This window comes from Bos taurus, chromosome 15, assembly GCF_002263795.3.
Source record: "Bos taurus isolate L1 Dominette 01449 registration number 42190680 breed Hereford chromosome 15, ARS-UCD2.0, whole genome shotgun sequence".
Lineage (NCBI taxonomy): Eukaryota > Metazoa > Chordata > Mammalia > Artiodactyla > Bovidae > Bos > Bos taurus.
The window spans coordinates 77,037,838-77,062,464 of NC_037342.1; the positions used below are offsets into that span (position 1 = coordinate 77,037,838).

A 24,627-nucleotide genomic window follows, 5' to 3' on the forward strand; every position below is an offset into this window, starting at 1 on the left:
TTCTGTGTTTGGTTTCACTGTTATTCGCATCCTTTAAGCAAATGCGGTAGCTGGGCTATGCCTCAGTTAACTTTTACTTATTTAGGTGAAAATCTGAGCTAAGGCAACAAATGGAAGTGTAGCAAAAATCTCGTCTTTTGAAAAATGCCAAAACAGAGGATTTTTAGAAAAATATTCTGTCTTATACACGGTAGATGGCCTTCCCTGGTAGCTCAGCTGGTAAAGAATCCACCTGCAATGAAGGAGACCCCAGTTTAATTCCTGGGCCAGGAAGATCCCCTGGAGAAGGGATAGGCTACCCTCTCCAGTATTCTTGGGCTTCCCTTGTGGCTCAGACAGTAAAGAATCCACCTGTAACGTGGGAGACCTGGGTTCGATCCCTAGGATGGGAAGATTCCCTGGAGGAGAGCATGGCTACCCACTCCAGTATTCTTGGGCTTCCCTTGTGGCTCAGGCAGTAAAGAATCCGCCTGTAATGTGGGAGACCTGGGTTTGATCCCTAGGATGGGAAGATTCCCTGGGGGAGAGCATGGCAACCCACTCCAACATTCTTGCCTGGAGAATCCCCATGGACAGAGGAGCCTGGAGGGCTACGGTCCATGGGGTTGAAAAGAGTCGGACACGACTGAGCGACTAAGCACAGCACACAGGGCACAGCATACATGGTAGATACATCTGTTCACACCCGTGGAATGTGGCTCCAAGAGTGAAGCGTGGCTCCAAACCTGGACTTGCGGTGACGATGCGTCCGTGGGTTCAATGGCTGGAGCAGATGTGCCGGCGGGGTGGGGGGCTTTGATTACGGGGGAGTCTGTGCACGTGTGGGGGCAGAAGCCATTTGAGAAATCCCCTCCAGTTCACTGTGAACCTAAAACTGCTCTAGGAAAGTCTAAGTAATAATTTTTTTAATGCCCAGCTTCCCTAAACCAATTGATCAAGTATGCGTACAGAGTAGAGTTGACTAGTAAACAAGGAAGAGGTGAGAGACACCGGCCTCTCTGTGCAGATGAAAACCCAAGTGGAACTCTTAGTCCACTCTCCATACGCACAGGACTTCCACACACGCGGTTCCATATATGCGGGTTCAGCATCTATGGACTCAACCAGCTGCCCCTTCTGTATTCACTATTGAAAAAATAGTGAGCCCGCGCAGTTGAAACACAGGTTGTTCAAGGGTCAACCATATATTCACATCGCCACAATCCATTTTAGAGCATCTTCAGTTCAGTTCAGTCTCTCAGTCATGTCCGACTCTTTGTGACCCCACGGACTGCAGCACGCCAGGCCTCCCTGTCCATCACCACCCCCTGGAGTTCACTCAAACTCACGTGCATCGAGTCAGTGATCCCATCCAGCCATCTCATCCTCTGTCGTCCCCTTCTCCTCCTGCCCCCAATCCCTCCCAGCATCAGAGTCTTTTCCAATGTTTCAACTCTTCGCATGAGGTGGCCAAAGTACTGGAGTTTCAGCTTCAGCATGAGTCCTTCCAATGAACACCCAGGACTGATCTCCTTCAGAATGGACTGGTTGGATCTCCTTGCAGTCCAAGGGACTCTCAGGAGTCTTCTCCAACACCACAGTTCAAAAGCATCCATTCTTCGGCGCTCAGCCTTCTTCACAGTCCAACTCTCACATCCATACATGACCACTGGAAAAACCATAGCCTTGACTAGACGGACCTTTGTTGGCAAAGTAATGTCTCTGCTTTTGAATATGCTATCTAGGTTGGTCATAACTTTCCTTCCAAGGAGTAAGCATCTTTTAATTTTAATTACCCCCAAAAGAAACCCTGCTGCTCTCAGCCACTGTCCCTAATCCCCCGCCCATCCTCTCTCGCCCGCAGCAACTACACTCTGTCTCAGTAAATTTGCATGTTCAAGACACTGAAATGGAAGCATACGATATGTGGGCCTTTGTGACTGGTTCCTTTCGCTTAGCCGTATGTTTTCAAGGTTCATCCACGTCATAGCAGCTCTCAGTATTTCCTCTTATCAAATATTTTTTAAAGGTTTCTTATGTGGACCTTTTTTTTTTTTTTTAGTTTTTACTGAATTTGTTACAATATTGCTTCTGTGTTAGGTTTTGCTTCTTGGCCCCAAGGTATGTGGGATCTTAGGTCCCTGAGCAGGGATTGAACGCGCACTGGAAGGTGAAGTCTTAACCACTGGACCGCCAGACAAGTCGTTCATCAGCTATTTATTGAGTGCCAGTTTTGTGCCAGGATCTAATCTGCACACTGGGGGTGCAGTGATGAATAAGATTATAGTTCCTGTACCAAGGAGCTTGACATCTGATTTAGAAGAGGGTCGCTTGGGTACCGATCACAGCCTGCCATCACTTTGTGACACACCGCCTTGGTCTCTGTCATTCCACAGCAGCTGCTGTCCCCGTTTCCCACACCTGAAAGGTAGTGGGTGGGCCCGAGGGTGAACCTTCTGTATGGTCTTCGGCCCCACCCACCTCCCAGATGCTTCCAAACAACCTGATGTAGTAAACACTGGAAGGTTAGACTAGAAGGAGCAGAACCCTCTAAAATCCACAGATTCTTACAAGTTTTGATATCCAGGGGCTTCTGGAGTGACCTTCCCCCGGCTGTGGTCAGAAGCTTACCGCCCCTCCCCATCACCACCACCACCAAGAGACCCTCTTGTTCTTTAGAACTTCAGACCTTTCCATTTGAGCAGGGGGGAAGCATGGTGGCCGGTCCATGCTAATAGCCAGCAACGAGAAGGGATGGTGGGGACGCCAGAATCAACAGCAGAAGGGCCCAGGGCAAGCGTCAGGAGACGGGCTACAAAATTAGAGATGACTTCAAGACTCAAGCTTCGGTGTCGACCCCGCCTCCCCAGCTCCATTCTCTCCCCACCCCACTCCAGCTGCTGTGTGCGTGTGTGTGTCTGTGTGGAAAAATCATATCCATCCCAGAATGTGCCCCTCTGACTGCCTGAGCTCTTCCCTTCTCATCCTGAAGGTCAGGATCCCAGCTTCCTCACACGCGAGCCCCGGCTTCCGACCAAAACTGCAGGCGGGGGTGCGGATGGCGAGGCCCCCCCAAGGCAGTGGCCATGGCTGGAGGACAGTCTTCGTGGCCCCGAGGTGGGGACAGGCCGTGGGAGCAGGCGGCAGCCCCTGATGATGTGTGCGTAAAGGAATGTGACCCACACGCAGCTGTGCACCAGAGCCTGCCGAGCACAGAGCAGCCCCACGTGCGCCCAGCTGACGGGCGGCACCTCGGCCGGGCCTGGGGCGGCAGGTGTGAGCCGGAAACACAACTGGGGAAGAGCCAGCAGACCCCCTGACCGCGCCCGGCCAGAGCCCCGCCCCACCCCCCACTCCTGCAGAATGGAGGTCGTTAAGTTACATATCCCTAAACGGTCACCATAGCATCTTCGTCTCCATCCTCCATGGACTGGGCAGCTTTCCTGACGGTTAAAAGCGCTCAACTAGAGCCAAACTGCTTCTTTTTTTAACAAGTGAGAGGCCACTTTTGATGGCATTTTAATACCACGCCTCCCCACCTTCAGGGAAGGTCCTTTTTATTTATGTGTGTTTTGGCTGTGCTGGGTCTTCATTGCCGTGTGTGGGCTCTCTCTAGTTGCACCGAGCAGAGGCTCCTCTCTAGGCGCGGTGCGCAGGCTTCTCTTTGCGGTGGCTTCTCTCGTTGCAGAGCACGGGCTCGAGGCCTTCAGTAGTTGAGGCTCACGGGATCGATAGTAGTGGCACATGGGCTTAGGTGCCCTGAGGGTTGCAGAGTCTTCCCGGACCAGGATTGAACCTGTGTCCCCTGCACTGGCAGGCAGATTCTTTTTTTTTTTTTGCTCCTTTCATCCTTTCCCTTTCAAGTTGTAAGAATAACACATTTGCAGTAAAGAAATCCAAGAAATTTCAGAAAAGCCAGAAGAACATAGAAATTACAAACACTTAGAATCAGGAGTTTTCTGATTAGTCAGCTTGTATCCATCCAGCACAGGTTCCTGGCATCCCAGTGCCTGGCTGTCATGTTCAGGCAGAGTCTGGGCTTTGCTCTGAACACAGTGGCAGGCAGATTCTAAACCACTGGACCACCAGAGAGATTCAAGCCAGAACTCTTGAGTTCAAATCCTGGTCCCAGCTTATATCCTGGGGAAAGTTATTTAATTTCTTTGAGCCTCAGTTTCCTCATCTGTAAAGTGGGAATAATTTTAATAGTTGTCATAATTGAAGCCGCATATCACGTGATTAAAACAATGCCTGGCATAGAGCAAAAATGTTAGAAGCAGTGGTGTTAACCCTGACCTCTAAGAGCACAGGCACCAGAGGATTAGAAAGACCTGAGTATCCACACCACCTCTGTCTATTGACTGCATGACCTTGAGGATCTTTCTCAACTTCTCTAAGCCCTGTTTGCCTTGTCTGTAAAATGGGGCTAATAATTAAATCATAGGGTGGCTGTAAGATTTCAACAAAATTATATATATATAAATTGCTTAGCACATTATGGACATTCAATAAATAATATTTTCTTGCTGTTAAAATAATGTTGGTATTATTATTACCAGACTTTTTTTTTAAATCAGTGAGAAGTCAGACATTGAGAACAGACTTGCGGTTGCCAGTGGGAAGGGATAGGCTGAGAGTTTGGGGTTAGCAGATGCCAACTGTTACATATAAAATGGATAAACCACACGGCCCTACTGTAGAGCGCAGAGAACCGAACCCAGTCTCCCGGGATAAACCATAATGGAAAAGAATATTAAAAGGAGAACGTATGTGCGTATGACTGAATCACCCTGCTGTACAGCAGAAATTAGCACAACGTTGGAAATGAACTGTACTTCGATGTAAAAATTAAATAAGTGAGAAGTTCCTGGGTTCCCTAAGGCACTGCTTTCTGGCCTTCTTCCCCTTCACAACACTCAGAAAATAATACGTAACAAAAAGTAGGGTAAAGACGAGACTGCCTGTGGTGAGCCCCCTGGGCCAGGGGGCCCCCACACTTGTAGCCCGTCCAAGGCTCACATGACACGAGTGGGAAGCCTCGCCCCAAGGGTGGAGATTTCAAGCAGTGGCCCTCCAATCTGAGAGAGCGCCAGACTCACCCGCAGAGCTTAGTGAACTGCAGATGGCCCAGGCCCTGTCCTCAGAGCTCAGGGGGTCTGAGATGGGGCTCAAGAATTCATGTTTCTTAGAGGTTCTCAGGTGGTGCTCACGGGTCTGGGACCACTCTGAGAACCTCTTTAGAGCTTTGCATGCCCATCTCATTCTGCCATTTTAGAACTGATTGCACTCAAAGGAATTGCGTTTCCTTCTCACTCTTGTCATCGGAAATCGTATTTAACTCGCTTCTCTGTCTCTGAAAGCCACATTTCCTAGTCAGTAATACATGTTTAATAGGAAGAGCTCTTCTGTCATGGTTGTATGCTGAATACATACAGCGCTTTGAAAGCATGTAGACCCCTAAAAAATCTAGAATGTCTTTCCTCATGCCTCTCGCCTGCAGCAGCGTCCTGCACTTCATGCCTCTCGCCTGCAGCAGTGTCCTGCACTGATCTCCCCCCAGGGCTGACCTGCCACCCGACAGCGTCGCTGTTGCCCCGAAGGTCTTTCTCCCCATCCTCTCATTTCCCAAATGTTTATTGAGTGCCTGTTACGTGCCAGTCAGCGTGCTTGTGGAGGAGCTGACAGTGAGCAAAACAGACGTGGGTCCAGCCCTCAAGGAGCTTGCCAACCAGTAGAGCAGCAGACGTTAAGTCAATGAAGAGCCAAGTGCTGCAGGGACACGTAAACAGGTTACAGCCTAACCTGGTCGATTAGAAGCTGGTCCCTAAGGCAGAGATAGACATGTTGCATCGGGGACCCGGAGGGTCTGTAAGAGATGAACTTGCTCTGCCAGCTCTGTGTTCTCTGAGTGCCTCATCGCTCAGGCGTGTCCAACTCGTTGCAAACCCCCTGGACTGTAGCCCGCCAGGCTCCTCTGTCCGTGGGATTCTCCAGGCAAGAATACCAGACTGCCGTGCCCTCCTCCAGGGGATCTTCCCAACCCAGACCTGGAATCGAACCCAGGTCTCCCATATTGCAGGCAGATTCTTTACCGCCTGAGCCACCAGGGAAGCCTGTTGGTCTTGCAATAAGTCTTAGCCCTTTCACCTACTAAGACTTACTGTAAGGCCATCATGACAGTGAAAGTCACTCAGTCATGTCCGACTCTTTGTGACCCCATAGACTATATAATCTGTGGAATTCTCCAGGCCAGAATACTGGAGTGGGTAGCCGTTCCCTTCTCCAGCAGATCTTCCCAACCCAGGGATCAAACCCAGGTCTCCTGCATTGCATCGGAACCACCAGGGAAGCCCAAGGCCATCAAAATGCCCACTAAAAATTGGGACTGCCATCTGTCTGTACGAAGATTAAGCCACTGCAGCAGCTGACCTTCAACACACCCTGAATGGGGTTAATTAGGAATGAGGCACTCTGTGTTCTGGGAAAAACTAGCAGAACAGGCCTTTAAATAGTTAGATATTTTCAAGAAAAGATTTTATGAGTCCAATCCTTGCCTCTCCTCATACCTAGAAAAGCACTAAAATCACACATGGAGACGTCTGCTCCTCATGGCTAGCAGTAAACTTCACAAGACTAGCAGCAACTTCTGCAAAAATGCGTGCTTGATGGCATGCTCCCCCTTCACCAAAACCAGTACATACGGAGCTTTCCCCCAGCTCTTCAGAGTGGTTTCTCAGAGCTCTCTGAGGTGCTGTCTCCCAGGTTGTAGTCCTCATTTTGCCCCAAATAAAACTTAACTCACAATTCTCACATCGTGCATTTTTTTTTTCAGTTGACGTTTATCCTCTAGGATAAAATAAAATTAGATCACTACTTCAGACCATATGCAAAAGTCAGTTTCATATAGATTACAGAAAAATCCTTGTGTGCATGTGTGATCAGTCTTGTCCGACTCTTTTGCTGCCCTGTGGACTGTAGCCCACCAGGCTCCTCTGTCCATGGAATCTGCCAGGCAAGAATACTGGAGTAGTTTGCCATTTCCTCCTCCAGGGGATCTTCCTGACCCAGAGATTGAACCCAAATCTCCTGCATTGGCACCTGGATTATTTATTAACTGTTGCCACCTGAGAAGGCTGGATTATAGCCATAAGTGTAAAATGCAAAGCTATAATACTCTTAAAAGAGATTAGAAGAAAATATTTTATTGCCACTGGGTAGTTAAAAAATTCTTAAACGAGATATAAATTCTTTAAGCCCAACCCCAATGGACGAGGTTGATAAACCGACCACAAAACTGCATTCAGTCATTCAGCCATCAGCCAGTGTTGAAGGAGAACGCATCACCTGCTGCTGCTGAAAGCAGCGAAGAAAACAAAGCCCCTGCCCTCGTGGAGCAGACATTCTAGAGAAAGAAGCATCTGCTGGGAAGCAGGAGCTCCCTGATGGCAGACTGAACCCAGGCCGCAACAGTGCAAGCGCTGAGCCCTTGCCCAGCGGAGAGTGAGGATGAAAAACGTCTGTCCAGCAAAAGATACCATAAACAAAGTTGAAGGACAAGCCAGAGACTTGAAGAAGATATTTATCACCTACGTAACTAACAACAAATCAGTCCACAGAATTTTTTTAGTCTCGAGATTGTCTATAAAGAACTCCTACAATTGCGTAAGAAAAAGATGAAGGACCTCAGTAGAAAAATAGTCCAAAGATATGAAGAGCTAATACACAGAAGAGAAAACCCTAACAACTACCAAACATTCGGGCATATCTTCATGGCCAAACTCGCTAGTTATCAGGGAAATGCCAGTTAAGTTGAGATACCCGCTCACAGTCATCAAATTGGCAAAAATTTTAAAGTGAGATAATGCAAGTATTGGTGAGGACGTGGAACTGTGGGAACTCGCACACTCGGCTAGTGGGAGTGTAAATTGGCATAATCACTTGGAAGCAATTTGGGCAAATCTTAAAAAGTTCAAGAAATGAGAGGGCATATGTGTATACATACAGCTGACTCACTTTGCTGTACAGCAGAAACGAACACAACATTGTGAGGCAACTATATTCCAATACATTTTCTTTAAAAAGAGGAAAGTGTTTGGAAAAAAAATTCCAGAAAGTTCTGAAAAACAAAATAAATTTGAATTTGCCATGTGCAGGGAACTAGTTACATAATAGTAAAAAAAAAAAAAAAGTTCATGAGGTGTGGCTGAGTCTAAGGAGACAGGCAGCATTATTTGTAACAGCTACCAGTGAAGCCCTATGCCTGTTACCACGCAGTAGAAAGGACAAAACATCTTAAATCCGTTCCTTGGAATTCTATACAGCAGCTAAAACGAATACAGGGACGTAGGACTTCCCTGGTGGTCCAGCGGTTAAGAATCCACCTTCCAATGCAAGGGACGCAGGTTTGATACCATGGGGATCCTACGGTGCCAAATGGATGTTTTTTCTTAAATAATAAGGTGAATACAGGGAGATATACATGCATCAGCATTGATATATCTCAAAATGGCGAGTTGCAGAAGAATACACAGAGCTTGATAACAGGCAAAGCAAAGTGATATCATGCTTTAAGAATGTAAACATTTGTGTGAGTCAACAACAGTACGAAAGCACGCAGAGGCATGCCAAGCCCAAGTTTCCGTGAATGAATGAAAGCTAAGCCCTCAAGTTCCAGCGGGATCTCAAGGAGGAAGGTAGAGGGAGGGTGTCCCGGTGTTCTAAACAGTACGTGTAATCGCTTATAAAGCTTTTAAACGTTGAAGCAAGGGTGGGAAAATGTGAAGATTGGAGAGGAAGTTAGCTAGTGGGTACACAGGTGTTTTTTCTGTTATTCTGTGTAATTTTCTGAAGTTTTAAATATTGTATTTAAAATGAAAAAGGTGTGGATAAAAGAACACTCTGTGTGATTTCAGTACCTTTAAACCATGAAGTTTTTCCACCTTGGTCTATGTCCCTGGATATGTTCCAGTGTCTTCTAGTTTATGATCTATGGTAACTTGAATTTATACCCTACTGTTGTGTGAAAATTGTGTAAGCTTTATGTCGAATTGGTCCATGGTGCTTTTCAGGTCTACTCCATCCTTCTGCTTTTCTGTATTCATTCTATTAATTTTGAGAGTTTGATATTGAAACTCCAACTAAAAATCTTAATTTATCGACTTAAAAAGTAGTTATAATATATAGTGAAACTATTATGTAACTTTGATCTGTATTTTCCACGCGTCCTGTAAATGTCTCATCATGCTTTCGTAATTCAAAATATAAAAACGAGAAAAACAAATAAAAGGAAGAAGGTGGGCAGGATTTAGGAAGGGAGCAGGGAGAGGGAAAGGCCATCTCGGGCAGGTAAGCAACCTGGAAAGGAGCCAGTGAGGACCTAGGTGCCCTGGGGGAACCAGGGGGCCGGGAGTTTGAGGAGCCTGGAGCTGGAAGAAGAAGGGAGGGCCCCGCAGGCCATGCACTGGATGTGGGTTTTATCTTAAGAGCGTGGAACAGTTGCCCCCAGCCCCAGCTATGAGGCTTCTGAGGAGAGACCAGCATCATGGAGCCAAAATGGCCGAGTGGGGCCTTCATGGTATCTGCAAGGAAGAAGCAGCACCCAGGCCTCGTCGGCGTCCAGCCCGCCTGGGGGCCACGGCTCTACAAGAGTGGGAGAAGGGACAGCGCCACCCCCGGCAGAAGGTGTCATGGCCACGTCTCACCTGGAGCTGCTGCAGCTGGCCCAGGAGCTGTGACTAGAGTCAGAGAGGCCTGTGTTCAAATTACAGCTCTTTTGCGTCTGGTTTGAAAACCCTGGTCAAGTTTCTGAGGCCCTGTGTTCTCAGTGAAGATATCCGTCGATCTCACGTCACAGGATCAATGGGAGAAGAAAGTGCAATACCGGATGCAAAGCGCTGACCAAGCAAGCCCTTACTGGACGCCGTGTAGCTGTCATTGTTGCTGCTGCCCAGGCTCTCTGGGTCCAGTTTCTCAGGCACTGCAGGGCAGGGGGCGTTGGGGCCCCCCGGAAGTGCAGCCCAGAGCCCAGGGAAGACCACAACCTGGACGCCCCACGCTGCTCGGAGGGCCTGGACTGGAAGCGGCTCGTGCAGCACAGGGGGGTCTCCAGTGCAGCCCAGCGGGCCGGTAGCCCTAAGGAAGTGTCGCAGGAAACCGTGTTAATACCTGGAGAAGGCAGCCAGGCTGTGGTTTCGCCCTCGCTCATGGCCCTGACATTAAGGCAGACTCCACAGAGGTGTCCCAGGATCCCAGACAGGCCTGGAGACGCCCTTCACCCTCACCCATGAACGGCGCGGCTCATGTGACCTCCCAGAGGAAGTGCCGGCATGGGAGGCTTCACACCAGCCCCAGAGCCCCCCAAAAGTGGACTTGAAACAGGATAGCTCGCTTCCGCCTGAGAGCCTGTGCCCAGCCAGGCACTGGCTGCACTACCTCTGAGCTATATTTTTATTCGCTATTTTGAGCTCTTCCATCACCTGAAACCAGCTAGAACACACTTATGGGTGGCCGCTAACACTGATTTTGAGTGATTACTATGTATACCAGTAATATATAACAGTAGAATAGACGCAGCGTATCACCATATTGAATCTTCACCAGAATCCTGTAAATTGGGAACTAGAATTATCTCCTTTCTGCAGATGAGGAAACTAAAGCTCCGAGAGAAAAACGTGACTTGCCGAGAAAAGGAAGCTTGGGCAGGGAGTTCTAGAGCTGGTGGGATTGGATCCCGCTGAACTGCAAACAAAACAAAACAAAACACGCCTTCTGCCACTCATCCCAGGGATGCTGACCTTTAAGGGGGAATAGGAAGTTGGCAAGTCGCAGATTCAGGCTGAAAACTGTTGTTTCGTTGGCACCCACCTAACATCCAACCAGCCAGCCCATCCCAGCTGTTGGAAGTCAGCATGGGAGGGCGAGAACAGCCAGCCCCCTCGGGACGGGCTCAGACCCTGCCAAGTGCTCTTTTCTTTCTCCATTCCAGCCTCTGCCCTGGACTCCACCCTCCACATGTTTCTGCTCAGAACCAGCCTCTCCTTCTCCCCCAGAGCCCCCTCTCTCCAGCCCCGAGGCCCAGCCTGCCAGGGTCCCTCCCCGACCCAGTGGATCTGTACAGACTCTCGCTGGCAGCCGCTCCCTGCTGGCTCCCCTTCAAAGCCAGAGCCGGCCCCTCTCCTCCAGGTGTCAGGAGCAGCTGGCACATTAGCAGCAGGCCGCTGGCAGGAAGGGGTGTTGAGCCAGGAAACTCCTCCTCCTGACCCTCAAGGGGGTGGGGCCAGGTTTGGTTCAGGGTGGAGCCGCTGTCAGTGGGGTGATGGGCCTACAGCCTGGGGTCATCACAGTCACCACAGGCAGAGACAAAGCTGCAGCCTCCTGCCTGCCTCTCCCCACAGTTGTGAGATCCCGGTGCCAGATGCCCAGGACTTACGGGTCAGAGCGCTAGCCTGGAGATGGATGGTGTGGCATTCGATGTTTCTAAAAGCACCTTTTTGTGAGGTTTTTCAATAGCAAACTTCTCCCCAGTGAGAATCAGAGTTACCAGAAGCTGTTAGTTCTCTCTGCCCTTGGGATGCCCTTCTGTCAGAGGTAGAAGTCCACTCAGACTTTGGGGAAGTATTCCGCTTGAATATCTCCAGCAGCAGGCGGCTCACTTGCTCACAAAGCAGCCATAATCCCAGAGCTGGGCATCTTCCAGTCTCCCAGAACCCTGTGACGTCTCCCTCAGAGGCAGCCCTTCAAGAGCCACGGCCCAGCGCCACTTACCCTTCATCCTCTCTTCCCACTAAAGGATCTAAAGGCAGTTGTTAGCCTGACATCCTGGTTTGCAGACTCTGCCTCACCGACCCCCTGTTCTGTGACTCTAGCTCATCCCTCTTAAATAAACCGCCCAGAGCCGAACGTAGTGCCCAGATGTTACCTTGCCAGGAGAAAAGAAAAGGGTACCACACCTCTGTTAGTTATGCGTTCACACTTTCCCTCTCATTCAACTAATACTGGCTGAGGGCCTACTGTGTGCCCCCCCCCCCACACTGGAGCATCATGGGGGACTGACTGGGGCCTCCTATGAGTCCAGAAAGGTGAGCGGGAGCCAAGGGCAGGGCATACAGGCTCATAAGCCAGGATAAGGATGGGAGACGTTGCTCTAAGGACAAGGGGAAGCCCGTAAAGGGTTTAGAACAGAGTTGTAAAACAGTCAAATTCGCATTTTTAAAAAGGTCTTTCTGGGAGGAAGGAGAGGGTGAGATGAATGGAGAGAGTAGCATGGAAGCATATATACTACCATATGTAAACAGATGAAAAGTGAAAGTGAAAGGCGCTCAGCCATGTCCGACTCTTTGCGACCCCGTGGACTATATGATCCATGGAGTTCTCCAGGCCAGAATACTGGAGTGAGTAGCCTTTCCCTTCTCCAGGGGATCTTCCCAACCCAGGGATCAAACCCAGGGATCAAACCCAGGTCTCCCGCATTACAGGTGGATTCTTTACCAGCTGAGCCACAAGGGAAGCCCAATAGCCAATGGGAATTTGCTGTATGATTCAGGAAACTCAAACCCGGGCTCTATGACAACCTAGAGGGGTGGGATGGGGAAGGAGGTAGGAGGAAAGTTCAAGAAGGAGAGAACATAGGTAAACCTAACTGTGGTGTTGAAGAAGACTCTTGAGAGTCCCTTGGACTGCAAGGAGATCCGACCAGTCCATCCTAAAGGAAATCAGTCCCGAATATCCATTGGAAGGACTGATGCTGAAGCTGAAACTCCAATACTTTGACCACCTGATGTGAAGAACTGACTCATTGGAAAAGACTCTGATGCTGGAAAAGGTTGAAGTCGGGAGGAGAAGGGGACAACAGAGGATGAGGTGGTTGGATGGCATCACCGTCGCGCTGGACATGAGTTTGAGTAAGCTCCAGGAGTTGGTGATGGACAGGGAAGCCTGGTGTGCTGCAGTCCATGGGGTCGCAAAGTGTCAGACACAACTGAGTGGCTGAACTGAACTTATGGCTGATTCATGTTGATGTTTGGCAGAAACCAACACAATATTGTAAAGCCATTATCCTTCATTTAAAAATAAATAAATTTAATTAAAAAAAAAACCAAAACTCTTTCTGACCACAGTATGGTTACCCAATTAGAAGGAGGCAAAAGTGTTACCGGAAACCAGGTAGAAGGTCGTCCCGTTGTCCTGGAAGAGGAGGTGGACGTGGGCATCAGTGGGGGCCTTGGAAGTGGAAAAGAGTAGACAGATTCTAGAGAAATGTCTGGAACAGGACTGATTGGACCAGGTGATTGGTTGATATGTGGCGGGCAAGAGAGGGCATTTCCTGGATGTCAGGAGGACTCCCAGGCTTCTGGCTGAGCAGAGGAGCATGGCTGTCAGTGACAGCTGAGACCCAACTGGCTTCTCTGGCAGCCAGGCCCACTGCTTGCAGTCAGGAAAACACTTCAGTCCTACGTGCACGTGCTGCCAGGGATCCAGCTACCTGTCCCCAGAGAGAAAGCCCCTGCACCGCCTGCCTCCTCCAACTAGCCCCATCCACGCGTCAGCCCCCCGAGAAGCAGGGGTCAAAGCAGAGTGCACGCCGGGCTTGCCCTGCTTCACCCTGACACCTCCGAGGCCTGTGCCCTCTCTCTTCCCCAGCTGCCCACCTCAAAAGAGGGAGCTGGCGTCACAGTCAAGACTGGCTGCTGACAGCGGTGGCCAGCTCTGGGGCTGGAAGGGCGGGCCCTCTGCAGCTGACAGTCCTGGCTGTGGCTGAGAAGGGGAGATGCTTACGGCAGTTGGCCTGGCAGCCCTGGCGTGGCCGGGAGCAGGCTGTTCAGCAAGAATGACCGCTTCTGGAATTAGATGGGGCTGGTGACTGTGCAGCTTTGTGAACGCACCGCCCTGTGCATTCTGAAAGGGTAAGTCCTATGGTATTGGAGTTACATTGCAATACAGCTCTTCCTTGACTTGCAAGGGGGTTATGTCCTGATAAAATCTACTGTAAGTTAAAAATATCAAGTCAAAAATGCACTGACTACACCCGACCTACCAGAGATCATATCTTAGCCCAGCCCTACCTCAGCTGTGTCCTCAGCCCACAGTTGGACAACATCATCTAACCCAAAGCCTGTTTTTTCATAAAGTGTTGAATCTCACATGTAATTGACTGAACACAGTACTCAAAATGAAAATAGAATGGTTGTCCATGTCCCACCCTTGTGACTGCACAGCCGACTAGGAGCTGCCCCTGCCCAGCATCACAGGAGAGTACGTACCTTGCATTGCTAGGCCAGGGAAAGGTCAAAATTCAAAGTCAAAAATTCAAAGTTCTTCTTGCTTTCACACCATCATCGGTGTGATGATGACCTGTTGGGGACCGTCTGTATAAAATAAGTAAATAAATAGGTGAAGAGAGAAATAGTCAGACTTCTCTGATGGCCCAGGGGTTAAGATTCCGAGCTTCCACTGTGGAGGGCACGGGTTCGATCCCCGGTTGGGGAAGTTCTGCATGCCCGTAGCATGGCCAAGAAGAGAGAGAGAGAGAAATAGTAAAGGGAGGTAACTGCTATAAACAGGAGCACCAGGTCCCAGGTTGATGATAAACAAGAGGAGCCAAGTAACATCTTCAAAGGCTTTGGTTCCCCTTCGTGGTTTCCTGCTTGGGGATGTTCTCAGCCCAGCACTCTTCCCTAGCAATTAACTTCAGGCCATTCTGGTTCTTGGCTGTCCCGGGAATTGGGGCAGGAAGGAGCCAGCACTGCCTTCTCTCCTCGGGGGGCCTGTCCCTCCGCTGTGGGCCGGGGAAGGGAGGACATTGAGGTCCTGGGACTCTGGAAAAATGCACTCTCCCTCTGCAGTTTGGGGTGCCTCTGCTACCCCAGCCCCCTCTCCCCACCCTCTGTCTACCTCTCTCGCCCCTCTGTCCCCATCCAGATATTAAAGTCTGGGCTTTGTGCCCTCTCTCATCCCTTTTGCCTGCCCATTCTGCTCAGGTTATAAGAAAAGAGGTAAATACTTGGCATCACCGACGCAATGGACATGAACTTGGGCAAACCCCAGGAAATGGTGAGGGACAGCGAGGCCTGGCCTGCTGCAGTCCATGGGGTCGTAAAGAGTCAGACTCGACCGGGTGACCAAACAACAGCTAACTAGGCCTAAGTCTCAGCTCTTCGTCCCAGGAGCCTCTGCCAGAAAGACTAGGGCGCCCTCTTGTGGCCATTAGCAGCATTGCTTGTTCCCACTCTGGCCTTGAATTTTTTTTTTTTTTCCTAGAGGTAATTTTAATGTTGAATTCTGGAAGTTCAGTTCAGTTCAGTCGCTCAGTCGTGTCCAACTCTTTGTGACCCTATGGACTGCAGCATGCCAGGCCTCCCTGTCCACCACCAGCTCCCGGAATTTACTCAAACTCATGTTCATTGAGTTGGTGATGCCATCCAACCATCTCATCCTCTGTCATCCCCTTCTCCTCCCGCCTTCAATCTTTCCCAACATCAGGGTCTTCTGGTAGAGGAGGCAGCTTTTTTCTTCCCCAAGAGGTACATGAGAAACAATTAAGGCCCTAAGGTATAGGTGAGAAGAAAAAAAGATAAGTTAGGCAGATAATAAACTAAGAAATAAAATGCAGGTGATTGTATCCTGTGAAAGAAAGAAAGTGAAGTTGCTCAGTCTGTGTCCAACTCTATGACCCCATGGACTGTAGCCTGCCAGGCTCCTCCGTGTATATCCTGTATCTTTATTTTAAAAGAGGTGGTGAGACCTAGTAGGAAGCAAGCCCATGACATGTGAGTAATGTAGTAAATTTACCAGCTGTACAACCTTATTAAGCTGACTTCTCTGAGACTTAGTCTCTTCACCTGTAAAATGGAATAATCACAACACCTGTCTCATAGGATTGTTGTGGGTAAAATTTAATTGTTGTAATCGTTCAGTCGTTCAGTCATGTCCAACTCTTTATGACTCCATAGACTGTAGAACACCAGGCCTCCCTGTCCATCACCAACTCCTGGAATCCACCCAAACCCATGTCCATTGAGTCAATAATGCCATCCAACCATCTCATCCTCTGTCGCCCCCTTCTCCTCCCGCCTTCAATCTCTCCCAGCATCTGGGTCTTTTCCAATGAGTCAGCTCTTTGCATCAGGTGGCCAAAGGACTGTAGCTTCAGCATCAGTCCTTCCAATGAATATTCAGGGTTGATTTCCTTTAGAGATGACTGGTTTGATCTCCCTGCTGTTCAAGGGACTCTCAAAATTTAATTAACGTAAGTTAAATACCTTGTAACTCAGGGCTTCCCTCGTAGCTCAGTTGGTAAAGAATCTGCCTGCAATGCAGGAGACCCAGTTTGATTCCTGGTTTGGGACGATCCCTTGGAGAAGGAAATGGCAACCCACTCCAGTATTCTTGCCTGGAGAATCCCATGGATAGAGGAGCCTGGAGGGCTACTGTCCATGGGGTCTCAAAGAGTCAAATATGACTTAGCGACTAAACCACCACAGGTCCATCCAAATACCTTGTACGGTGCCTGCCATGAAGTAAGGACTCAGTAAATCCTGCCTATTTCTATTGTTATCGTTATTACACCTGGAGACTAGATGTAGGAACCATCTCTCTCTTCGGGGAGACCTGAAGCCAGGCCTTGCACACTCCCAGGGGCGCTGTCCACATCATAGTCTCTCTAAAACCCCTTCCCCAGAGGCAAAAAATGCCTGCAGTCTCTGGAGCTGATCCAGTCGCCAGTCTGGGGACTCTGACCCAGTGAGGTGGAGAGAGAATTCAAAAAACCCATGAAGGAGCAAAATAAGTTGGTTTCTTGGGGTTTTTTGTTTGTTTGTTTAAGGAAAGATAGGGCCCAGTCAGAAACAGATTGGGCAGGGAGGTGGGAACTCCCTGACGGTCTGGTGGTTAGGACTTTGCACGTCCACTACAGGAGGGCACAGGTTCGATCCCTGGTCAGGGAACTAAGATTCCCACATGTCTCATGGCTGGAAAAAAAGAGAAAAGAAACAGATTGGAAGCCCAGCTGCCCGTCAGTAGATGAGTTTGGCATAAGGATGGAGCCCGGCAAGTGCTCATTTCCATCTCTTCCTGTCCTCTCTCCAGCTAGGGCCTGAGCAGAGTATGAAGGGGGCTTTGGTCCACTCCCTCTAGTGGTCACGGGATATTCTTCCTGCGAGAAGCGGGGAGGGGGCCACCCTGTGCGCATGGACAGCGTGGAGGAGCAGCGGCCGCCTGGCGTCACTGGACCCCCTCAAGGGCAGGCCCCAGGATGTATCCCCGGCCCTCTGTGCCGCCCATGCCCCAGGATGGAGGTGCCTATGGCCCGTCTGGCCCTCGGTCGCCTATTAAATCTCGGGGCCACTTGCCAAGACTCTTTAAAGCTCTTGGCTGTTCTTTTTGCCTTTGCCGATCAGCTGTATTTATTCTGAACTAAATGGTCCTTGCCGCAGGATGAAAGGATTTACTGCTGAAGGATATGAAAAGAAATCTTGGCTGCATTACAATTGCACCCCCTCCTTGCCACCCCCGCCCCCCCACCAGCCCATGTTCCATCCACTTGCTGGTGCCACAGAGACTGAAGTGGGAGCCTGACCCCCCACGCCAGTTCAGTTTGGTGGCATAGCCCAGTTAACAGAGAAGTGCGGTGACAGGGAGGAGCTTGTCTGGGGGAGCCATCTCTCCTTGCTGTCCCAAGGGGGACTGGAGCCCCAAGAACGGCTCACTCCAACACCCCTCCATCACACACACGCATGCGCACACACGCACCCACTCTCTCTCATATTCTCTTTCTCTCTGCCCCTCAGGATTGTGCTCATGGACGATGCCATGGACTGCTTGATGTCTTTCTCAGATTTCCTTTTTGCCTTCCAGATCCAGTTTTACTACTCAGGTGAGAGTCTTCCGGGCCCCCGCGGCTCCTGTGGGACTACAGTCCCCCACTCCCGTCCGCCCTGTGGCCCCTCCGCCTGCGTCTCTGGCCCGCACTTTCTGCGCCGCCTCCCTTCATGGCGGGCTTCCCCGCAGGATGTGCCGTTCTCGCCGGTGGTCACAAGACTCGGCCCGCAGGGCCGACCCACTCAGCCTCCTCACGACACGGAAAGCCACGGTGCTTCCCGCCAGCGGGGGGACACACATCAGTTTAAGTGACAGCCACGGTCACACCACACCGGCACACGCTGCTGCGGGGCGGTGCCCGCGGCGTTTCCCGTTAGCGAAGACGTGCTGCGGGCCGGGCCCAGCGCTAGGCACCTTCGTCCTCACCGCAGCCCTGAGGGGCAGGTGGCCCTTTTAAGGGAGAAGCGGACAGAGGGGAGCTGCCAACGCGCCGGGCTGCCGGGCGGACCAGAGGGCCCGTGCCGCGTCAGCGGGGTCGGAGGTCTCTCCCTGGGCCCGACGCAGCCGTGTGAGCACACAGCTCATCAGCACACGCCAGTCCTCTCTCACACTTCCCCCTCGCCCCCCTGCTGCCCAGCAAGCACCAGCTGCACCCCGAAATCCCAGGTGGAATAAAGATGGCTGACTGGATGCCAGCACACACCGGCTCACACATGGCAGCGTCCGATGGAATGCTGGGCCCTGAAACTGCTGACTGTGTCCATCAGCAAACTTGTTTCAAACAGGCTCTTCCAGTAAACAGGGCTGGCTGTCCTTGGAGCCTGCCCGTGGCCTTCCGCCAGCGGCTGGCCCTGGCCGGCCGCAGCCTCACTCAGGTGCCGCTTCGTGTCCTCTTGAGGGCGGCCCCAGGGCCCGGTCAGGCAGGGGCCGCAGTCTGGGGTCTCGCCTCCTGCTCTCAGCAGCTCCCGGCGTCCATTTCCCATTTCTCTGAAGCTCTTGGGCCCTGGAGAAGGAGCAGCCGTGTGTGGAGACCCTGTTCCCCTCACCATGTGTCCGGGCTCTCTCCTCACAGCGCCCCCCAGAAAAGGCAGCCGTGGGGAGGTGGGCCGTAAGTCCTGGCTCACTGACGAGGGCTCGGGGACTAACACCTGAAAACTAGTTCAGCTGTTTAATAAATCAGCAGTTCCTAAGCTTTCCTGCATGGGTATCTCCAACCTGCTTCCCTTAGTCACAGAGGCAGGTGGCCTCACAAGAGAGGTTTGCCAGGAGGAATGTGTGCCTGTTCACCTTTTACGTTTTTCAAAAGTATTTATTGGATTTTCTATGCACCAGGCACTCTGCTGGGTGCTGGGGGTGGGGAAGGTGGACACGGCACGATTCAGGCCTGGGGACAAGATCTGCCATCCGAGCAAGGAGACAAAGCGAACCAGTCACACACAGATGCCCTCACTGGATAAGCACCCAGAGGAGTCCGGGTTGCCTGAAAGTATGTCACGGGGTCTCACCTGGTCTAGGAAGAACTGCCAGAGGAGGGGACGTTCGCGCTGAGACACGTGTCATCTCTCCTGAGCGTGGGCCATGAGGGCCCCTGCTCCCTGGATGCTGTGCATTGAGGACTTGCTGGGAGATGAGCTGACCTGGAAGAGAGAAGGGGCGCATGGTGAGGGGATCCAGGGTGCCCTCCCACCTGACCCGCGCCCCTCCACCCTGTACGCAGAGTTCCTGGAGAGCGTGGCCGCCATCTATCAGGACCTGCTGTCGGGCAAGAACCCCAACACGGTGATCGTGCCCACGTCATCCAGTGGGCAGCACCGCCACCGGCCTTCCACGGGCGAGGCGGGCACACCAGAGGGCGTGGAGGCCTCGCTGTTCTACCAGTGCCTGGAGAACCTGTGTGACCGGCACAAGTACAGGTGAGAACCCACCCCAGCCCCCGGGGCCGCGGGCGCGGGCACCGGCTCGGACCCCCAGCAGGCTCTTCTGACAGCCCAGGGTTCCGAGGCCCTTGACGGTCATCATATTGAATGTGAATCAGCCGCCATTTGCCCCCCATCAGTCCAGGCTGATGATTGACAGGCTTCCCAGGTGGCTCACGGGGGCCAGATTGCTTCCATTTGGGCAAGACCAGCTGTTAATGACCAGCTTGGGCCCCTTCTTGCCAGGAGATAGATTGGTCTTGACTTTTCAGAGAGAAGGAGAAAAATACCCACCGTGCGCAGAATTCACCCTCCAGAAAAAGAGGGTAGCTGTCCTGTGTAGCACAAAGTCCCCTTGGGGACAGAGCAGCCAGCTTGTGTCTCCTCCGAGAGGAGGCATCGCCCAGCGCCCTTTCCCCATCCCCCACCCCTGCCAGTGAAGCACCAGTTGGTGAACATGCCAGCCTTTCTGTCCACAGTCAAGGCCTTGCTCCAAGAGTTCTGCCAGGCTCCCCAGGGCCTTAGGGTTCCCAGGGCAGGCAGGTTCCTTGGTTTTCACCCTCCTAAGGGCTTCCCAGGTGGTACTAGTGGTAAAGAATCTGCCTGCCAAGGCAGGAGATGCAAAAGATGCAGGTTCGATCCCCAGGTCGGGAAGATCCCCCTGGAGAAGGAAATGGCAACCCACTCCCGTATTCCTGCTTGGAGAATCCCATGGACAGAGGAGCCTGGCGGGCTACAGTCCACGGGGTCCCAAAGAGTTGGACCCGACTTAGCGGCAGAACACAACCTCCTAAGCCTGAAGGTCTGGATGAGAAGATGGCGTCAGACTTAACTAGTGTTTGAATCTGTGTTGTCCCCTCTAGCTGCCCACCCCCGGCGCTGGTCAAAGAGGTCCTCAGCAACGTTCAGAGACTGACCTTCTACGGCTTCCTCGTGGCCCTCTCAAAGCATCACGGGATCAACCAAGCCCTAGGTAAGCCGGAGCCGGCCACCTCCGCCCTGACAGCAGAAGGCCACGTAGGAGCCAGAGTATTGGTGGACAGAGTTCCCACAGGGGACGCAGATTTGCCAGGTCTGCCTTGACTTCTCAGGGTTGGACTCTGAGGCCTCTCCCACTCCCGTGCTTACAGATGGCCTCCCCAACCTGGGTCCTGCCCCGACATGAAGCAGCCTCCCCAGGGCAGAGGCATGCTCAGCACCCCCCACCGCATAGGGTCCCCGGCTCTGCTGTGGGCACTGGCCTGCAGGCTGGGCAGACACAGGCTATTTAATAAGTGGCTCCGGAGCTTATATTTCAAAGAGGCCTGAACCCTATTTGTAAGCAGGGCAAAGGTGTGTCTTGGGAGACCTTTTTTTCCCATCTGGAAAAAAAAAATTCTTACTAGTCTGACAGGGAGTGGGGAAAAAAGGGCGGTGGTGGATGGAGGCCGGCTCCGCCCCAGTTTTTCCTGTCCATCGTTTCATCCTCACTGGTCCGCCTTCTCCCGCCCCCTCCCGCATGTGCTGCCCTCCCGGGGAGGGGCCACCAGGCTGACATCACCACCCACAGAGCTTGAGAGGGTTCTTCCTATTTTTTAAACAAGAAAGAGCACATCCGCCCGCTGTTTTTTTAAACTGTTTATTTTTTGGCTATACTGGGTCTTTGTCGCTGTGTGCAGTCTTTCTCTACTTGGGAAGCCGGGGCTCCTCTCTAGTTTCGGCACACGGGCTTCCCTTGGCGGTGGCTTCTCCTGCTGCGGCATGCCAGCTCTAGGGCCAGTGGCCTTCAGTAGTTGTGGAACGTGGACCTTAGTTACCCGACCAGCAATGCCGCTCACATCCCCTGCAGTGCTGGGCCAGTGGGAGACGGAAAGCAGCACAGGGTCTCTGTCCTCACCTGCGTCTCCCGTGTTTGAAAGAGAGACTTGAGCTACCCCAGGTGCAGCCAGCTGTGGAGGGAGGCTGTCCTGTTCCCTTAGTCCTCAAGGCAACACACACACACACACGCACACGAGGGCTCCATCAAACACAGCGTGATCACCACTAACACCAAAGGGGCCAGGAAGCATCATCTGAAAAGGTCAGGAACCGTAGAGCCAGATGGACAATTTTAAGATTGAGGATTTCTGGGGACCAGTGCTGTTCACTAGCTTCTGGCCAGGAGTGCGGCTCTTTTCTCGTTTGCTGGTAAGAATCTATCTGCAGACTCCAGCTCTACCTTCACTCCCACTGTTAACAGCCCCAGGGAGCACCCCGGACCCCTCCTGTCACCTTTCCCGATATCCCGAGAATGACTGCCCTGGGTTTGTAGCCGAGGAAACCTGCAGTGATCTGTCAGAGAAGGGATAGCGCCCCTCCTGGCGGCTCGTGGCCAAGGGAGGAGAGCTGGGTCTCATCCTGACCCCGCCTTCCCTTCTCGCCCTGGGACCCTCCCGGGAGGAGCTGAGACAGCATGTTTGACCATTCTGTCCCCAAAGTGGGATCCCCCTGATCTAGAGGCACAAAACTAGGTAACTTCTGGCCTTTGGGGCCTTGGCCCTGTCCTGTGTCTCTGGCTCCTTCTCAGCACAGTACCTGGAGCCCCAGGAAAGGACTAAACCCTCAGCACCAGCTCATGCATGAGTGCTAAGTCCCTTCAGCCATGTCTGACTATCTGCGGCCCCATGGACTGTAGCTCACCAGGCTCCTCAGTTCAAGGGATTCTCCAGGCAAGAACACTGGAGTGGGTTACCATTTCCTTCTCCAGGGGATCTTGCTAACCCAGAGATGGAACCCGTGTCTGTCTCGTCTCCTGCACTGGCGGGCGGGTTCTTTACCACTAGCACCACCTCACAACATCCCATCTAGTCTTGGAAGGAGATCATTCTCTTTGTGCAGTGACCTTGAGTTTTGGGGCTGTCTCGTAGTTATGATCGGGGAAGGTAGGAAGGGGGTTCACTAAATTTCTCCAGCAGCACCTAGGGCTTACTGCCCCCAGAGAAGATCTCTTAAACCTCTGTTCCCTGAATCTAGATCAGCTCTCCCAGGGTCAACAATGTAGGCAGACATGACGAGGAGGGGCACAGAGGCAGCCACTACAGGGGGATGTCTGGCTGAAGCCTGGGTGGAGGACCCTCAGGTTAAGTTCTGTGCCCCCAATTATTCCCTAGGAGCCTTACCCGACAAAGGGGACCTGATGCACGACCCAGCCATGGACGAGGAACTGGAGCGGCTGTAAGTGTTGGGTGGGAAGATGCTGCCCCCTTGTGGGCGCGAGACCTCAGTCAGATCAGAGCCCGACATGGGCCACACATCACTTGTCCGTCTGTCAGGGAAGGGTTGGGGGGCTGGCAGAAGCCTGAGGCAGAAGCCCGTGGTCTCACACGCGAGAGTGAGTGAAGGGGTACTGGTCTCTGGACAAGAGGCACCTCGCTCCCTCTGGGCATCTCCCCTTCTTCAGGCTGGCACAGATCCCAGGCCTGGTCACCTCGGTCACTGCCGGTCCAGAGGCCAGCTACCTGCCTCCCCGGACCCCTCCCCGGGTTGGCTCCCCCTGGAGACCCCTCCATCATGCTCGCAAAGTGGATGGAGAGAGCGATGGCTCCACTGAAGAGACAGATGAGTCCGAGACTTGACGAATCTGAAGGGTCCTGTCTACAGCACAGAACCCAGCCCTGGGTCCAGTTCCCAGCTCCCCACCCGCTCACCTCCCCACCCCCAGAACCCCAGGCATCTCTCCTCCCACTCCCTGTGCCAAGCTGCCCTCCACTGGTGAGAAGGCCAAGTGACAACCCTAGCCCAGAGACCCGCCAGAGAGGTGCTGATGAGCAGCCAAGCTACAGTGACCCTAGAAAGTTAACAGCCGACTTTCTCCCGTCAGCCTGCCTTTCACCAGGCCCCAAGCTGACGGTGGACTGAGCTGAGGCCACGGGAAGGGTGACTGGGTTTTACCCTTTTGCTGACCATCCCCATCTCCTCACAGCAATCCCAGAACCATGCAGTGCCTTGCATGGTCAAGGGTGACACCCAGTGATGCGGGTATTAGGATACAGCCATGGTAGCCTTCTTCTGGAGGACTAGCCACTAGCCGTAAGATGGAGGGTGGGCAAAAAGAAATTTCAGAAACCGCTTCAAGTCTCCTCTGTGTCTAATAGTTAAATATGTGAAACAAATAAAGTCCCTTGTGTCTGGTAAGTGGTGAGTCTAAAGCCATGAGACAGGGGTGAAGGGAAGGGGTGTTTGAGAATTTGGTGCCAAGTTCCAGCTTTTTCTGGCAGGACTGGGAAGTTGGGGGACACAGGACCACTTGACCTGGAGACCTGCCTCAGATCATGAGCAAAGAGGGACTCACCAGCTGCACATGAGCTCTGCCTTTCATGGGAAAGGTGGCCACAGCTGGACAGAGCTTTCAGGAACAAACTCAGATGGTTCAAGGTCAGGTGCCTATAACTTGAGAGACTGGCTACAAGGGGTTGCCATCACAAATTCATTAAACATTTTCTAAGCACCTGCTCAGGGTTAGGCCAGTAGGGATGCAGCTGTGAACAAGACAGGCGGAGGAGCACCAGCTTCCAGCCAAAGCTGGACAGTAAGACGGGTGGTCTGCAACTTCCAGGAAATAAAACCACCCCAGGACCCAAGCAGATCAGGCTTCCTTCTCTGCAGCTGCCAGACACCCACATTTTTCTTGGCTCATCCCTGCCCAGACCCACACCCCCTGGAGAGTTACAGGACTGGCTCCCACAGCTCTGCCAGGCCAGGGCCCAGCCGTTCCAGGCCACATGGTGAGCTCTTAGGGATCTGCACCCTCCAGCTGACTGGGAGCCACTCAAAGCCCCTGGCTGCCTCAGTCACCCCGGGGGGCTTGTGTACAAGGCCCACGACCACACCCCTCCGGCCCACGACCACACCCCTCCAGCCCGGGGGCAGGGCAGAGAAATCTCTTTATGAGCACCTCCCG

General features: G+C 52.2%; 1 protein-coding gene and 1 long non-coding RNA gene across 3 annotated transcripts in view; one reads left to right on the plus strand and one right to left on the minus strand.

Moving 5' to 3' along the window:
* The window catches only part of CSTPP1 (centriolar satellite-associated tubulin polyglutamylase complex regulator 1), a 210,658-nt gene that overhangs the window by 185,262 nt on the left and 769 nt on the right, over positions 1-24,627 (plus strand). Inside the window, exons 5-9 of one of the 2 annotated variants that reach the window (XM_005216409.4) lie at positions 17,763-17,848; positions 19,511-19,706; positions 20,573-20,682; positions 22,838-22,901; positions 23,128-23,861. In XM_005216409.4, the coding sequence (XP_005216466.1) occupies positions 17,763-17,848; positions 19,511-19,706; positions 20,573-20,682; positions 22,838-22,901; positions 23,128-23,302 (631 nt within the window). In that variant the 3' untranslated portion in view covers positions 23,303-23,861. 2 annotated transcript variants of the gene reach the window in all.
* Positions 16,510-19,514, minus strand: LOC132342369 (uncharacterized). Its single transcript, XR_009490723.1, has 2 exons — positions 19,299-19,514; positions 16,510-18,796 (listed from the first exon to the last, which is right to left on the minus strand). It is a non-coding gene; the product is annotated as an uncharacterized lncRNA (long non-coding RNA).